The 18,117-nt window shown below is 38.8% G+C and overlaps 1 protein-coding gene across 13 annotated transcripts in view; it reads left to right on the top strand.

Moving 5' to 3' along the window:
• Nucleotides 1-18,117, top strand: part of LOC125464498 (general transcription factor II-I-like) — a 224,658-nt gene that overhangs the window by 115,519 nt on the left and 91,022 nt on the right. For all 13 annotated transcript variants that reach the window (XM_048556894.2, XM_048556896.2, XM_048556895.2 and 10 more), the window contains 5 exons: nucleotides 275-373; nucleotides 4,610-4,675; nucleotides 7,879-8,062; nucleotides 10,759-10,808; nucleotides 14,874-14,957. In XM_048556894.2, coding sequence (XP_048412851.1) covers nucleotides 275-373; nucleotides 4,610-4,675; nucleotides 7,879-8,062; nucleotides 10,759-10,808; nucleotides 14,874-14,957 — 483 coding nt within the window. The remainder of the gene's footprint in view (nucleotides 1-274; nucleotides 374-4,609; nucleotides 4,676-7,878; nucleotides 8,063-10,758; nucleotides 10,809-14,873; nucleotides 14,958-18,117) is intronic.

Genomic DNA, 18,117 nt, shown 5'->3' with positions numbered 1-18,117 from the left:
TTCTTAAACAAGGGATATAGCCCTACATTCAGTGTTGTATGAGAATTTAAAGCTTATGCTGTTGCTAGGTTTCTGCATAGATCCATACCTGGCTGTTCAGTACTAAGTAGTGATACAGCATTTTTTTCAAAAATTGTATTGCTGGTTAATAGTTCAGCTTTAACGAAGTAATTGACTGTTCTTTTTGAAAGCTGGCTGTTAAGTAAATTAAGTGACAGCTATTTCATAGCAACTGTGTGGATACAACTGAATTATCTTCTGTTTTTATTGACAGCTTCTGATGAAACTCCACCAGTTAAGACAGTAGGAAATATTACACAAACAAATGATTCAAATGCTACATTCAAACAAAGAGGCAGAGAGTTCTCTTTTGGTAAGAAACGCGGATAAGCAGAATGAACACCATTAAAGTACTTTTTGTAATGGAAGAGAACAGCTTATTAAAAACAAACTCTTGGACTGGGGATGTGGTCTGTGATTTGCTAAATGGGTTTGTTTTTAAAAAAAAGACTGGCAACAGGCCTCACCATCTGCGTTGCTGTGTCCCCGTAGTACCAGGATCTGCAAAATATGTTTTTATTTGTGAATACATCTTGTGTAATGTAAACTATTGGATTGTTTGGTTTATTTTTATGTATCAAAATACCTAAATCTATGCATCAAAATACTTGATATTATATGTGTGTATCTGTTTGTAAACCAGATCTAGCACCCAGTGGTTATATATAATGTCACCTTAAATTTAACATGTATTAAATTTAAAGTTTATAATTAAACTTAACAAGCCTAGTTAGCACCACTGAAAGTCAGATGTTGTCTTCTGTTGCATTTTGTTCCAAATACACTCACTGATTTCAGCAGATCTTTCCTCCATTAATTGGCAAAATATGTGACAAGGTATTATCTAGTTGACTTTGCCAGACGACGACTCCTGGTATGCCAACAAATGAGATTGTGCAAGAATTTTATGTATTTACAGTGCTAATGTAACCAATGTGTATTTTTATGCTGGGTTATGTCCAAACCAAGGTCACTGATTTAGTGGTTTCCATGGAAAATTGATAGTCATGTCCTTTGATCCAGAAGATGGTAACACATGTGACATAATAGTCAGAATGTCACTGAAGTTGGTTACAGTTTATCTTCAATTTGTATCTAAACTTCAAAAACAACTTGCATTTATATAGCACTCTTTACATTCAAAAGCAATTCACAGGTGTTCCCCAACACATTTTAACATACTCTACATGAGATAGACCAATGAATACCCAAAAGCTTGGTCGACCATTAACTTTTAGCAAGTGTTGTAGAGGAGCTGGAGAATATAGGTCAAAATTTGAGAACTTGGGGCCTATGCAAAGCACAAACAGCAGGGGCAGAATAATTTAAATTGGGACTGTGCATAAAGTGTGAATTGTGAAGATGTGTAGAAATCTTTGAAGCTTGTATGGTTGTTAAATCTTACAGGTAAGACCATGGAGGAATAATAGAACCAGGATACAATTTTAAAATCTCAGCTTTAGTGGACTAAGTGCAGGGATGCATGGTACTTTGATACAAGTTAGAATGCAGGCATTATAGTTTTAAAAAGTTCTGTGGAGGGTGGATAATGGAAGGAGATCTTGGCAATAGTTAGGCCAAGAAAGAAGTAAAAGAAAGTGTTAGCTAAGTGTTGGATTAGTCAAAATTGAGAAGAGGTTCCCAGGAATGTAAATACAGGCAGTGAATGATTGGGGTGAATGTTTAGTGCTGAAGCTGATGCTGATTCTGATTCTTCTTTACGAGTGTAAAGGTAGCAAAAGGACAAATGATGTTTTAAATAGACGTAGAGGTACAATCAGATGATATCAGAGGTAGAAGTAGGCAGAGGTTATGATGCAGCAGAGACATAGTAGCGAATCTTGATACTGACTACGAGATAAATCTGAATTTCAGTTTTAGACAGTTGTGGGGAGAGATGGGGTGGGTGTCAGCCACAAAAGAAAAAGGCTTCTACTTCCAAATTGTGATAAAGAAAATTTCATCTCATTCAGTATTGCATGTTGGACAAGCTGTGAAAATCAGTGGGGGCACTGGAGTTGAGAGTAGTAGTCGTGAGGTAGTGATCAGTGTATATCTGTAATCTGACATTCTGTTTATGGTTAATGTCTCTGAGGGGCGGTTTTTTAATCTTTTGATAAAATAATTAGTACAAGTGTTCCTCTGGAATGTGTGGACCTAGTGTTGTGAACTGCCTGTGACTTTGCTCTGTTATGAAGGCAGTCAGTTAGTTCAACCGCTGGAGTTATGGCTTCAAATCAGTCCCATCTTGTTACTCATGCACAGGAACACATACCACACTAAGAGGCTGTTTTGGTCCATTTGAAGTTTTACTTTTTCATTTAGTCCCAGACCCCAGCTGTCTTCCCATATTCTGGGACATTGTCCTCCCCCAAGTACTTTGTCTAACTCCATTTTGAAAGATGCCATTGAATCTGTTTCCACTTTAGTGCGTTACAAATTCCAATCACTTTTTACGTGAAAGCATTTTTCTTCATCTCAACTCCCTCTGGTTCTGTTACCAATCACCTTAAAATCTGTACTGCATGGATTATCAACTCTTGGGTACCATCATTGGCAATGTTATCTGAATACCTGAGATTTTGAACACCAATCACATTTCCTGTGCTGCTTTTCAGCACAGTTGTTTGCCAGTTTTGAAACTGGCTTGTGGACTTCTGACATTGCTGTAGCCAAAGAGGGGTTTCTAATAATTACAAGGTATCTCTTTTTAAAGCAAACTTTTTTTGTTCTTTCATGAGATGTGGTGTATTGCTGACAAGGGCAGAATTTGTTGTCTCTTAACTGTAATCTAATTCTGTCTCTTAATTGCCCTTCAACTGAGTGGATTTCCAGACCACTTGACTAAACAGAGTCAACCATGTTGCAGTGGATCTGGGCGCATGTAGGCCAGACTGGGTAGGAGTGATGCGTTGCCACCTGACAAGGACATTATCCAGAGATAATAGGAAGTGCAGATGCTGGAGAATCTGAGATAACACCGTGTAGAGCTGAATGAATACAGCAGGCCAAGCAGCATCATAGGAAAGCTCGGCGATTCGGGCCTAGACCCTTTTTCTGAAGAAGGGTCTAGGCCTGAAACGTCAAGGACATTATCCATAAAGGTTTTAACGAACTAAATAAGTTTTCCAATCATCAGCAATAATTCTATTTAGCTCCATTGGCTCACTTTTATATTCCAGATTCATTTACTGAATTCCACCACTGCCATGGTGAGTTTTGAACCGGTGACGTGAGATTGCTGGTCCAGTGACATTACCCCATACCACCATGATCTCAACCCCCGCCTTCCTAAACCCCCCAACCTTAGCAAATGCTGATTTTTCATGTTTTTAGACCTGAAATTTTGGTACTGACCAAGGCAGTTCCTTGCGTGTGCCACAGCTTGAATACAGCTTCAGTCTTTGTAGTGTTAAGTGCTTCACAGAAAGTACAGCAGGCATCTTTGATCAGTTTAACTGAGCCGTAAATTTTCTTGTCTTCGAAAGCTGAGCTGATGTGTATCAGGAGAAAAAAAAGAGACACCTGCAGGGCTGCATTTTCATTTTTAGTTCATTTCCAGTTATGTATTCTGTCCTCCGCCCCTCCTTGTGAAGAATGTTGCTATATATTTGCAAGTTGTCAAGTCCTTTATGATTCAAATACATTCCTGTTCTAAAATGTTAGTTCCAACTAGCATGTCTTTGTCTTAAATAAACATGAAATTTCTCAATAGTCTAGAGATCATGTGGTTAGACCATAAGACATAGGAGTGGAAGTAAGGCCATTCGGCCCATCAAGTCCACTCCGCCATTTAAATCATGGCTGGTGGGCATTTCAAATCCACTTTCCTGCACTCTCCCTGTAGCCCTTGATTCCTTATGAGATCAAGAATTTGTCGATCTCTGCCTTGAAGGCATCTAACGTCCCGGCCTCCATTGCACTCCGTGGCAATGAATTCCACCACTCTCTGGCTGAAGAAATGTCGTCTCATTTCCTTTTTAAACTTAACCCCTCTAATTTTAAGGCTGTGCCCACAGGTCCTAGTCTCCCCGCCTAACGGAAACAACTTCCTAGCATCCACCGCTTCTAAACCATACATTATCTTGTAAGTTTCTATTAGATTTCCCCTCAACCTTCTAAACGCTAATGAGTACAATCCCAGGATCCTTAGCCGTTCATCATACGTTAAACCTACCATTCCAGGGATCATCCGTGTGAATCTCTGCTGGACACGCTCCAGGGCTAGTATGTCCTTCCTGAGGTGTGGGGCCCAAAATTGGACACAGTATTCTTATATTGATTTATAGGAATGTCTCCATATATCTGAAGTGCATCCTTTACTTATTGCATGGTGTGTAATTTTAAAGCACCCTTGTAAGAAATTCATCTTGAATTTAATCCATTGTTATCCTGCAAACATTTCTCAATTGTAATAAGAATTGAAAGGCATTTTGTGTTGATTACATTTTATAAAAAACTGATGATTCCCTATTCCGTTAGCATCTTTAAAACCTACGTGCTTGAAGTTATGTTTGTACAATGAGTTTAATGTTATTTGTCATTGCAGAACAGTGGAATGCGAAAATTACTGAGTTGAAACAGCAAGTGGAGACATTGTTCAATGAAAAATGCAGTAAGTAATTGTTTTACAAGAAAGATACAATAAATTTTGAAATATCCTATGTATGGCTGTCTGTGTTACAGAAATATTTCCAGATTGTATAGCTTTTAGTTGTATTTCAGTTGTGGAATATTTTAGTGGTGTCCTTACATTTTGACAATTTGGCAATATTTTTGTTAAAATGTATATCGTTTGACATGTAGGGGAGAATCAGAATGATCGTTTTGTGTTATGCAATACTATACTACATAACCCTGTCGCAGGCTTCTGGTAATGTAATGGTTAGGTGAGCTTCTGGTGAGCAAGGGAGTAGAGTATTCTTTGTGTATGCCTTAGTTCAGTTTCCTTTCTCCAATAGGTATATTCCAGTTCTGTGCAGTAGCACCCTGACATTGTAGAGGGATTAGCTATGTTGAACAACCAGTACTAGGAAGGATGGTGATGCTACTTTTGTAGTCCCATTTACTAACTAGTGAGAGTTCTTAACAATTTCAAAAACTTGGATGATAAACTAATAGAAACAGGAAAAGATAAGCTATTAAGTACAATCATGGCTGATCTTCAGTATCAACTCCACTTTACCAACCAAGCCCCAAGTCCCTTGATTCCTTCAGAGACCAAAGGTCTGTCAATCCCAGCTTTAAATCTATTCACAGATGCAGCAAATACAACCTGGGGAAGAGACTGCCAAAGAATCTCAACTCTGTGAGAAGAGAAGTTTCTCCTCGTATTATTCCTAAATGATTGTGTCCTTATCCAGAGTGTGTGGCGTCCCAACCCCTGAACTTGTGTTGTAGGTTCCCTGTCCAGCCAAAATAATCTCTCTCCATCAAAACAGGCCCTTCATAACCTTGTATGCTGTCCATGAGATCATTTTGCATTTTTCTAAAATCCAGGGAATATAAGCACAATGTGCTCTGCCTCTGGTCGGAGGACAAGCCTCTTATTCCAGAACAAATTTAGTGAACCTTTTGCTAAACTGCTTCCTGTGCAAGTATGTCCTCTAAATATATATCTGAATACATGGGCTCCCACTGGCAGGTTTGCAGACTTCCCAATCATCCTGAGACATTTGCAGTTCTTGGGGAGATGCTGACATCGTGTTAATGTTCCTGGACTAGTAATCTAGAGGCCCAGAATACCTCATGCTGAGGTAGATGAGCATCTGTTGGTATTTATAGAACTCTGGGGACATGGTTTCAATTTCCATGGTAACAGCATATGGAATTTGAGTTAAATTAAAAATGTGGAAAATAATCCTGTTTTCAATAGTTGTGACTGCAAAGTTATCATCAGTGGTCATGAAAATCAATCTGGTTCACTGATGCCCTTTTTGGAGCGAAATTATTGGCTTTACCTGGTACGGCCAAGCCAGAAACTTGGGTGATAAAATAATAGAATCAGGAAAAGATGAGCTATTAAGTACAATCATGGCTGAGATGTGACTCCAAACGTGCTGCAATGTGATTGACTGACTCTTAACTACTCTGTGAACTGACCTAGCAAGTCATTCATTTTTGAGGGCACTTGTAGATTGGGCAATCCATGTTGGTTTTATTAACACAGCTCCATGTTCCACGGAAGAATAGAGGAAGAAACTTTGTTTTAATTGATTATTATGGGACTCTTGCCACAGTTGCTCCAGTTAAGATCATTAAGTGTCCCTTTCCTGGGCACTTTTTTTTAGTGCATTTTGCAGTTATGTTGGTAGAACCTCCCCCGTTCCACCGAGGATGTACTATATACATCAGATTCACTGTCTTGGCTGTAACTCTGAACTCATTTTACTATAGTGTGTTACATTATCCAGATATAGCAAGTCTTCTACCCAAAAATTGAATCTGGTTAGTTACTCCAGATCATTAATCCAATTGGTTCACATTTTAATCTCAACCTGTACGTGAGCATTTGCATTTATAGAACCTCGTATCAAATTTACTTGGTTGATATCATTAACAATGAGCTTATAAGGCTCATTTGAAGAGTGTTGCCACTGTTGATGAGTTGCCTTGTTCAGATTTATTCTTTATCCTATACTGATGAATATAGTTTTGTCACCTCTTGTGACTTTGTGCCAGCCTTCCCAAAGGATTATTAGCCTCATGGCTACTGATGCCCTTTGATAGACAGGATACGTTCAGTAAGTGGACAAAAGAATTGGTTTTTAAAGTTACTGAGGAACCTTGGATTTTGAGCATTGTGATCCTAGTTTGTAATCATGAAAACTCAAATCCCACAGTCCAACTTATCTTGTCAGATCCAATTTTGTTTTTTTTAAAATATGTACTTCAGGCATTAACAAGATGTTGCCATACTTTTTTTTAAACGGAATAAAGAAAACATAAACCACATTACGCTCAACAAAAAAATTTGGAAAAAAATCAGTACAGACATCAGTAAAGGATTCAGCTTCTCATTACCCCTTTCACCCCAGTAAAACCAATACGAGCATTCACACCTTTGACCGTTAATCACTATCAACACTAAGGCCCCTTTCAATCACTCTGGCTGTGATGGGTGCAACTGGTTTCCTTATGGCAAATTTCTGTGTAGCCACTAGATGTTTTCTCCCTTCGTCTGGTGAGTGTCATTAAAACACCTGAAACAAATGGCAGATTGAACTCTCTATTACTTTTAACTTCGAAGGACAAGTTCTCGGAACTCAAATGTCCAGCTGCTTTGTCTCTGCGCTGCATCCACATCCTGACTTCAGCTGGATTGTTCTAACACGCTGTTAGTGGAATTTTGTCACGAGGCATCAGTACAACTTCTTCAAACATTGAGCTGTTAACCTCTCCAGCTCAAGTCAAATATATAAAATCTCATTTAAAATAGATGTAAGCAAACCAGACCTTACGATCCTTCAACACCACAGCCGAAAGCCATCAAATGAAACACTCAAAATGACTGACTAGGTCTTCCCCTTAATGCGTACAGTCCCAGGTATAAATTCAACTTAGTTATACATTGTTCTTAACAGTATGAAGCATAAATTTGATGTGCATAGATAATCCTGTCTATAGACTACAGTAATTTGAACAGTTTTATTTCGAAACTTTGGTCAGTACTCTCATAACTGTATCAAGGTCCCAGCCAATATGGAATCAGTTTGGGCAGTTATCAGTCATTTCATGGTTCACTTAATTAATCATCTGCCTGCATGTACAGTATTACTATTTTAGGGGACATCTTGTAAGCTTGTTAATTCGTTGCAGGTGAAGCATTGGGTGTTTCAGAACCAGTGAGAGTACCCTATGCATTGTTTGAATCACATCCAGATGATTTCTACATTGAAGGCTTGCCTGATGGCGTGCCTTTCAGGAGGCCGTCGACCTTTGGAATTCCTAGATTGGAAAAGATCCTCCGAGCAAAAGCCAAAATCAAATTTATAATTAAGAAGTAAGTGAACATTTACTATTATCTGAGATTAATATGTGAATTAGTTTAATATACTACATTAGAAGAGCAGTATAATTATGAAGCAGCTAAATGCAAAAAACATTGTTATTTCCGGACAGGATATAATCACGCCACTGCCACACAATGGCTTGATGATGCTCTTTGTTTTGCTAGAGTATTGATAGATCAGATACAATGTGATGTGATGGACATTAACCCCTGTAAGCTGAAGAGAATTCTGGGTATTCAAACTCTGTGTGTGCGCCCTTGTGTGTGCCGGTGGGAGCACTCCTGACCGTATGAATGTTCCCCCACCTTATTCCGCACACATGACCAGGCTGGAGGCTGGTCATATATCTTCCGAGTTATGAAGGATCAGTGATTTTTTTTTTCTGCAGACAACACTAGGGATGTTTGTGTTATAGATACTTATATGGTGAAAAATAAAACAGATTTCCAGCCTCTTCTTTTATGGGATGTGGTCAGTCTTGGCTGGATAAGCCTTATTGCATATCCTCGAGCTGCCTCTTAAACCACTCCACTCCTTGGTGTGTATACCCAAATTGGGATTCCGTATGGGGGTTCCAGGACTCTGATCCAGCGACAGTGAATAAAGGCAATTTATACTTCCAAGTCAGAATGGTTTGTGTATTGGAAAGCAACTTACAAGTGGTGGTTTTCCTATACATTTGCTGCCTTGGGCCCCCTAGGTGTTGAAGGGCACAGGTTTGGAGGGTATTGTTGAATGAGGCTTGGCAAGTTACGGCAGTGCATCTGTAGCTGGTAAACAGTGATGCTGTTATGTATCAGTGGTGAAGGAAGTGAATGTTAAGGTGTCACATGATAACACCAGCCACTGGATGGTGTTGAGCTTCTTGAGTATTGTTGGAACTGCACTCTTTCAGAGAAGTGGCAAGTAAACCATCACACTCCTAACTTTAATACCTTGTGGATGGTGGAGACAGGAGGTGAGTTACTCACTGCAGAATTACTAGTCTTTGACCTTCTGTGGTAGCCACAAGTACCTGAATGACTGATTCAGGTCAGGTTCTCGTCACTGGTCTCTCTCCTCCTCCTCCTCCTCCCCCCTGCCCCACATCCCATGATGCTGATAGTGGGAATAATGCCATAGGTTATCAAGAGGTGACGATTAGATCTTTGTCTTGTTGGAGATGGCCTAGTAATTACATGTTGCCGTGTATCAGCCCAAACTAGATATTGTCCAGATCTTACTACATATGGATACAAATTGATTAGTGTCTGAGGAGTTGTGAATAGTGCTGAACATTGTGTAGTCATCATCAAACATCCTGACTTCTGGGGATATCATGGTTATGGAGGGATGCTCATTGGAGCAGTTGATGTTGGGCCTCGGGCAATGCCATGAACAAATAACAACTGAGCGCTATCCAGGCATCTCTTTATGCCATATGACTCCAACAAGCAGTGTATTTCTGCTGATTCCTGTTGACTCCACTTGTGCTGACCACCTTTTGTGCTTTAATCTGTCAAATATTGCCTTGATGGCAAGGGCAATCACTCACTCCTCCTATTTGAAGCTCAGCTTTTTGACTATGTTTGATCAAAGGCTCTGTAATGAGTTATTCTGGCAGAACCAACCCTGAGTGTAGATGAGCATGTTATTCCTTTGCAAATGTCACTTGATAACTGATTTGGTGAACCCTTTTTCATTTCCTAATGATCAGTTGTAGATTGATGCTTCAGTAAATGGCCAGGTTTGATTTGTTCTGGTTCAAGAAGGCAGGTCACCAGCAATTTTGCCATTGGGAATGGGAATAAATGCTTTTTAAAAAATCATTAATGGGATAAAGGCGTTGCAGACCAAGCAGCATTTATTACGCATCCCTAATTGCCTGGAGGACATTTAAGAGTCAGCCGCATTACTGTGGGTCTGGAGTCGCATGTAGGCCAGACCAGGTAAGGATGGGAGTTTCCTTCCTTTAAAGGACATTAGTGAACCAGATAGGTTTTTCTGACAATTGGCAATTGATTCATGGTCCCCATTAGATTCTTAATTCCAGATATTTATCGAATTGAAATTTCACCATCTGCCATGGTGGGATTTGATCCCATGTCCCCAGAACATTATCTCAGTCTCTGGATTGTCAGTCCAATGATAGTACCACTAGGCGATGGCCTCCCCTAGTGTAGCCAATACTGTCTGCATTTTGTGAATGCATTTAAAAAAACTCGAATGTCTGAACAGAGGAATTGAAGCTATACAACTATTGATGCCATTGACAATTTTTCTGGACTGATATGGGGAAGGAACATGTCTAATTGGTAGATAAGTAGGGAGATAAACATGGTGGAGTTAGAATATAGGTTTTAAGGCAAAAGGAATTGGAGGATTTGGGGAGAAAGTAAGATCAGGATACTGAGTTGGATGATCAGCCATGATCCTATTGAATGGTGGAGCAGGCTTGAAAGGCCCAATGACTTACCCCTGCTCCTCTGGTTTCTGTGTAATAACTTTAAAGAATGGAGGATGGACCAGCTTTAATGCCTTCTGTAGTCTTTGCTTGCTTCACGCTCTTATTTATATTCTAGTCTCTGTGCTGCACTTTGCCCAGAGATGGTACGTAACCATTGACAGTTCTTAAGATAAATTCTTGGCTTAAATGCACTCTACTATTTTAGTTTAGAAATGAAGCTTTTGATTTTTTTTTCACCAGGCCGGATTTGTTTCAGACTGCGTTACAGGAAGCTTCCAAACGCCCCCAAAGTGAGTATTAATACAATACTGAAATTTTATGTAGCCAATAATAGCACTGGTGGGTGGGAGATTCTCACAACTGCAGTGATCATACGATCGTAAATGGCAACAAATTATTTTTATGCAAAAAAAATTCTGCCTTCAAAAATATTAATCACGTGACTGTATTGTGAAATTTCAGAATATGTAACTAAGGCATATAAAAGATAATGCTTGTTGATCAGTGTCCTCCATTGTGTGTTTTTTTTTTGAAGTCTTATGGATGCTTAATTTAAGGCTTGCGATTAATAACTGAGTGAATTGACTTCCAGTGCTTAGTCCATAACCTGTCACTGTGTTAAGGCATTATCTAAAGCAAGACAGCATTGTGGTACAAACTTCCTTAGTTAAACTTGCACAATAATCAATATTTTTGCATATTTATCAATTAGATACTTCTATGAAGAATTATAATTATGCTATAAACTGTTACGGTTCTGATTATAGACAAAATAGATTGAAGCAAACCCCATTTAAATGGATAAATTTTCATCCCTCACTAGTGCACAGTATTTATTTGCAGTTGTGACTTGGCTGAGTAGCAGAATCGATTTCAAATCAATTGATTGTTGTAAATGTGTCCAGCAGACAGACTGACCCTTAACACACACATACAACTTTCATTGAAAAGCAATAGAATGCTGTGTGAGGCAAATTCATCATTGCGTACTGTGCTGAATAGCATGTAGCAGAAGATGATGGTTATTTGAAGAATGCCTTTTTAATAGAAGCTTAAAAAAATAGAATCTGCCGTTTCAATTACTTATGATTGAAAACAGTTGAAATTTCTGGGCTTAGGCAAGCTTTTCTGTGTGTAAGATGAGCATTGTTGAGAATTTCATTACAGCCCAGATCTGACATGGCTCTGACCTTTCTTTAAAAAAATTTAAAAACTAAACTCAGGAGACAGGTGCAGCATGTTTTTGTGTATCCATGGATGTCAATCCTGTGGTGATTTAAGATGATGATGAGGGTGATAGCACTCAACAGAAAGACTTGATGTAATCATTAGCACTTTGGACTCTGAATCCAGTGATCCACGTTCATTTTTCAGTGGAACCTTGATTATTTGCTGCAGACATATTGGGCCTAATATGTGCTTCCTGCCTAACACTTCTTTGCTTGCAGAGATATTTACTTGTCAGTGATGATATCTTGCAGTGGAACAAAGTATAATGCTATATTATTTGGAAGTAGTCCTCTGCTGTAAATTTCTGACAGTCTGTAAACAGACACCTAAGGAATATACAAATTATACATTCTGCCCTCTTTGTGGAAATGACCCTGACTGAGGTTTAGGACTAATAGGCAAGTGGAAATTATGGCCTGCCTATCTGTCATAGCGTGGAGTTTAGAGAGTTTCCGGCCCAAACAAATTAAAAACAGACTCTGAAAAAGGGAAGTGTCCAACAAGTGCAAGATCCTAAATATAAGAAACATTTTAAAGAGAAGAAAAAGCTCTAAAAGCTAGAGTATAAAATTATTTGAGGTGTCTTGAGTAGATGCTGCCCCAGTATCCTAATCCTGTTTGAGGAATCAAAGCAGTTTTCAGCTAGAATTTTCTTTTTGGTTCACCTACCTGTCTTAAGATATGCTGAAAGCCTTGCTTCAGTCTCCAAACTGGCATATTAACCATAGTGGTCTAATTCAGTTTCTCGTCAGGTACTGGTTAATTCCAATGCGTTGGGTTATTTAACATAGTAAAACACATTGTAAGTTCTGAAATACATTTTATGAAACGAGCATGCAACTTGCAAACTAGCAGGCAGTCATAAGTGTACCCACAATACACACAGCATCATTAAATATCTACTGTTTTCAAAGCAAGGTACACATGCAACACAATTAAAGCCAGTTGGATTTCTGTGCGCATAGAGATATACCTAATCCATTTATCTATGTGCAGAGATTTTTGCAACAACCTCCACTTGCCTTGCATCAGAAAATGTTGGCTGCCTCCAGGGAGAAGAGTCAATGATCAGTTTTTTGGGAAAACCGAACTTCAGAAAACTGATTATGCAGAATTGTTTGCCCACAGTGTTGAAATATTTTCATCTGTCTCTGGAAGAGTGAAAGATTTATGATTTGCTAGCATTTAAGACCTTTTTATTTGTTAAATTCTTTCCCTTTAATGGAATTCACTTGTCCCTTTTCCCTACAATTTCCCTAATTTTCTTCCGTTTCACTTTTATCTGCATCTGTCGTGAAGTTTTGCTGTCTGAGTAATTTTGTTCATGCCTTTGTTCTTTGAAAATGGTTCCCACTGCTTACGTGGTATTCGGTAAACAGTTTTAACTGATCCATTTTGCTTGTCATTCAACCCATGAACTCCCTTTGATTTGTAATCTGTTTCTCTTTTTATTTTATCTTGCTAAAATGTTAGCTTTGTTTGAATTTTTTCTTCAGCTCTGATGTTGATTGATCTGCACTGTAAAAACTTCTCTGCCCTTATTTAAGTACATGTAAACATCATCCAAGATCTAAGGCTTGAGACTATATGTGTTTCACAAGTTAAGACCATGTGGCTTATTGGAACAAAGCACTCAAATTCCACCACCTGCCATGGTGGGATTCAAACCCGGCTCCCTAGAACATTACCTGGGTCCCTGGATTAACAGTCCGGCGCTAATACACTCGGCCATTGCTTCCCCCCTAAAAAGTTTCTAGTTAATACATTCATATGGCTATTTCCCTCAGAATGTTACAACAGTAATTCTTGCCAGCTTTGAGGAGTAATCAGCACACAGCTTGTGATATACTAACCACCTTGGTATCGTGATGTCAGTTTTCTAATGTCTGAATTGAATGCTATGTAGCAGATTCATGAATTATATATGATGTTAATTCAAATTCTTGTGATGGGCTTTGGTGCAGAGACATAAGATGCTGCCTTAAGACTGACTTGCTACTTTCAGTAGTCCATATCAAAACTTTGTGGACTGGAAATTTCCTACAAATGTTTCCTTTTATGCCACATACCCAAAATAAGAACTTGTTTCTGGATTCTGTAAATGGATTAGATGAAAATTTTTTGCATTGTATTCCTAGAAATTATGAAACATTATTGAGACCTGTTTGCTACCTTGTATCAATGTGAATATCACCAGAATTGGAATATGAATATTTTAAGAAGGATGAAGGAGGCCAGATTTTTTAAAAACCCCTGTTCTTCTATTTATAAGTGTACTGATTAAAATTAAGTTTCACTGGATGCCATCTTGAAGCTAGAGTTGGGACAGGTGTCTTACAGTTGGTACCTTCTTCATTGGTGCTTAGGTATAAAACTGGATTGGTGTTGCTTGTTACCTTGTTTCCTTAGTCAATCCACTGCTAATATAGTAAGAAAAGTGCCATAGCAAAGTCCACCAAATGCTGTAATCAGTAGCCAAGAACAGCGCAGTCACTTTATGCCCTGCTCAGGAAAATTCTAATCTTGAGGGGAAAAGTCAAGAAGCAATGAAGTCGAGGATTATCTGATTAGCCATGATCTGGTTGAGTGACAGGACAGATTTGGTAGGCCATGTGGCCGCCTTCTGCTCCTGCATTTAATTATCTTCCTATGATCTCTTCAAGAATCTTTCTGGAAAGTAGAGATTCTTCCTTTCATTATAGAGAAATTGTAGACTTACTATCTGCTATGGCATAGAACCTGAACTAGTCTATTACACTCAGATTATTTTGAAGACTTGCTGCATTTAAAAAGACGATAAACTGAAGCCACCAAGATAGTAACTGGTCACAGTCATGATTTCTCCCAGCTGAGATTAGTACCTTGTGTTTGAACCACCAGTGTTTCCGTTAGACTGAATAAAGGATCGGTTAAAGTGTTGGCATTATTAGTAGCACGCCTCAAGTATTATTATGACAAGAAAGTAAGTTTTGATCAACCTGTTGGTAGTGATGTGTTTGTTTTTTAGTTGGCAGAAGTTGGGATTTTCTGCAGTAGTTCCAGTTGTGTATAGGATCACAGACATTATTAGTACAATTGAGTTAGTTTTACTTGTTTTCAGTTGTATTTTTCCTTTTTAAAATCAGCAAGGTCACAAACCTCCTTGGAAGAGAAAACGCCAGAGGTGAAGAAGCCAACACCACCTACTACTATTACTGCTACTGCTGCAGGTAAACAAAATTAACTCCCTGTCAAATTTAGTTTGTATATTGATACTGAAATTATAATCAGACTTTCATTTTACATAGGTGGAATACTTGGTTTTCATTACTAAATATGTTCTTAACATTTCTGACCTGTGCCCTTAAAGTTCCAGAACTGTAAACAACTTAAAGTGAATGTCTTAGGGTTATAATCAGCTGGGTTGAATTTCCGTTGACATTTTATTTTCCAAATTAGTGAAATTATTAATTAGTACTTTTACGATCCCAGCAGGTGTTAATACTGGGCAAGTCAAATCTTGCATGAAATCTGGCTCAGTTGTTCATATTTGCTTTTTTTTCTTTAGCTTTAATTAGGTGGTCTCTCGTTCAAACAAAAGCATACAATATTGCAGACTTGGTTTTAATAATAAAACGTTTATTAATGAAAAATCATCAAGATAGAATAAACCAGGTTATTTACTTATAACATAAACTTTTGAGTTTTCAAGTTATTGTTGCAAATTCTCCTGTTAATTCCAAAAAGTTCCTTTATAGATCCCAAAACCACCCCTGTTCAGTACTCGAACCAGAAAACAAATTCTCTTTCTCTAATACCTCCACTAGGCTTAACTAAACTGTGACATCGTCTCCCAGTTAGGAAAATTGGATAGCCTTTCCCTGAAGTTTAAATGAACATCTGAGTTTAAATGTTCTTCTTCATTTAAGGGATTTATCCAGATCAGGTCTTTTGGTCTGACATTATTCCTAAACTCCTTCCTTCAAGTAATTTATCGTTTTATCTTCCCCCTTTCTCAGGAGCAGTCTTTTGAACGTCCAGTCGCCCACAAAGACCTGGGAGGGGTGGGGGGAGAGCGACGACTTCAACCTACAGGTGTTTCTCGAAATCTTAAATGAAACAATTCCTAATCAACTAAACTGGTGCAATTACACCCTCAAATGGTTTTTCAACCTCCGCCTCTCCTATATGTTGTTGTTGTTGTTGATGCTGGTAACTTATCCTTCATGCTTTCAGGCAGTGCCAGAAGTCCAAATATGATCAGTGAACCCCAGAGTTGAACCCCATTGGAACTTGCACCCAAACCTGAGTCTTGGTTGGTTGCGTTGGATTGGAGCTTGTCTGCTGACATGCAATCCTCACCACAAAGCAACCTGTAGGCTTCAGGGAAGCTCTTTTGCCATGCAGCTGTTGCAAAGGCCAGATTGATTTGTGAGTGATTGATAAAGGAGAGTGGTTATGAAGTGGGACTGTCAAGTAAATTTGAGGAGACACTGCTGCAGGGTGTGTTGGTTTAGTGTTGAGAAATGGAGTCTCACCAAGTCTTCTATCACCAGTGAATATGGGAGAATTTGATGTCAAAATAATACTTTTACGAACTTAAACAGATTTTGGTACTTTTGGTTTATGGAGAACTTCGATTATCTCTGAATATCACAATGTTGCTTTTTGCTAGTTTTGTTTTTGCTGGTACCTGGATTTATATTTGATTTTCAAGAGTATTTTAAATACATGTTTATTCATGAGATGCGGCCATCATGGGTAAGGCCAGCGCTTGTTGTCTGGTGTCTGATTGCCTTTGACGAGGTCATGGTGAGTTAAAGCAAATGTAGGTTGGAAAATAATTTACAAAGCATTGATATAGTCCTTTGTATGTAAAGTGAAATGTACGATCCATTAAGATTATGTTCTGTTGTTAGTATATGCTCTGACTGTATTGAATGCTGTGGTGCGTTTATGCAAACACAGTCCGCTATCTTGAGCATAATATAAATTAAAACAAAGCAAAGCTAATGCTTCTACCCACTTGAAGTTGAACAATTCTATTTGCAGTGGCTCTAAAAGCATTTGTATTTTGTTACACATTATTCAAAGTGCTTTCATTATATGATTCTTTATGACTACTATTGGACTTTTTTTGTTTTTGGTCATACTTGTCCCTGGTACCTTGTGTTGCACCAACCTAGTCCTTTGGAAGCCTATCACTACCCTTCCTTTAGTTTGCGATACTTTCTAGATTCATCATCTGCTGATTTTGAAATATTGCTCTCCATACCCTGCTCTACATCATAGATGTACATAGTTTTGATCTGCATGGATCAAGAGTAAATGTGTTCATAATTTGACTCTGTGGTACTTCACTGAAGTACCTTTCAGGTTTTAAAACAAACTTCGCCTCCTTCTTTAATTCCTTTTAACTTCACCGATGTACTCAATTCCCTGACCAATAAAGACACGCATGCCATATGCCCTCTTTACTACCCTGTCTACTTGCGTGGCCACTTTCAGGGAGCTATGGGCATGAACCCCAGAATCCCTGCTGTTCAAAGCGCTGCCATTAACTGTATATTTTTCCTTTAACATTTGTTCTTCCAAAGTGCAGCACCTCACACTTGTCCAGATTAAACTCTGTCTGCCATTTCTCTGCCCAGATCTGCAACTGATCTATATCTCTCAGTATGATTTGACAACTTTCTATACCATCCACAACTCCACCGATCTTGGTATCGTCTGCAAACTTACTCACCCACCCATCTGTGTTCTCATCCAAGTCTTTATATACATGACAAACAGCAGAGGCCCCATGTGGATCCCTGTAGAACACCACTAGTCATGGACCTCCTACCTGAAAAACGCCCACCATTACCCTCTGTCTTCATTAAGCAAGCCAATTCTGAATCCACGTGGCCAAAACACCATGGATCCCATGCATCTTAATCTTCTGGATGAGCCTACCATGAGGGACCTTGTGAAAGCCTTACTAAAATCCATGTAAACAACATCAACTGCTCGAACCTCATTGACCACCTTTGTCACCTCCTTGAAAACTTAAGTCAAGCTAGTAAGATTTGACCTGCCTTGCACAAAGCTATGCTGACTGTCCCTAATTAGGCCATGCTTTTCCAAATGCAAATAAATCCTATCCCTAAAAATTTTCTTCAGTAGCTTCCCCAAAAATGTTGTTCGTGGCACGCTGTTCCACACTTACTGAAAAAGTGATCAATCCCTGACTGGGTGGTAGAGTATGAGATATGCTGGGCCATGGCAACAAAGTTTGTGGTGCAGTATGGATCTGTTACGTGTGGGCACAGCAACCTCATGAATGGCCAGTTTTGAGCTGCTCCTACAATTAAATCTATCTCATTTAGTACGATGGTGGTGCTACTAAAC

The sequence above is a fragment of the Stegostoma tigrinum genome, chromosome 27 (assembly GCF_030684315.1).
Source record: "Stegostoma tigrinum isolate sSteTig4 chromosome 27, sSteTig4.hap1, whole genome shotgun sequence".
Lineage (NCBI taxonomy): Eukaryota > Metazoa > Chordata > Chondrichthyes > Orectolobiformes > Stegostomatidae > Stegostoma > Stegostoma tigrinum.
The sequence above is the reverse complement of the archived record's forward strand: the minus strand, read 5'-3'. Positions and strand labels throughout refer to the sequence as shown.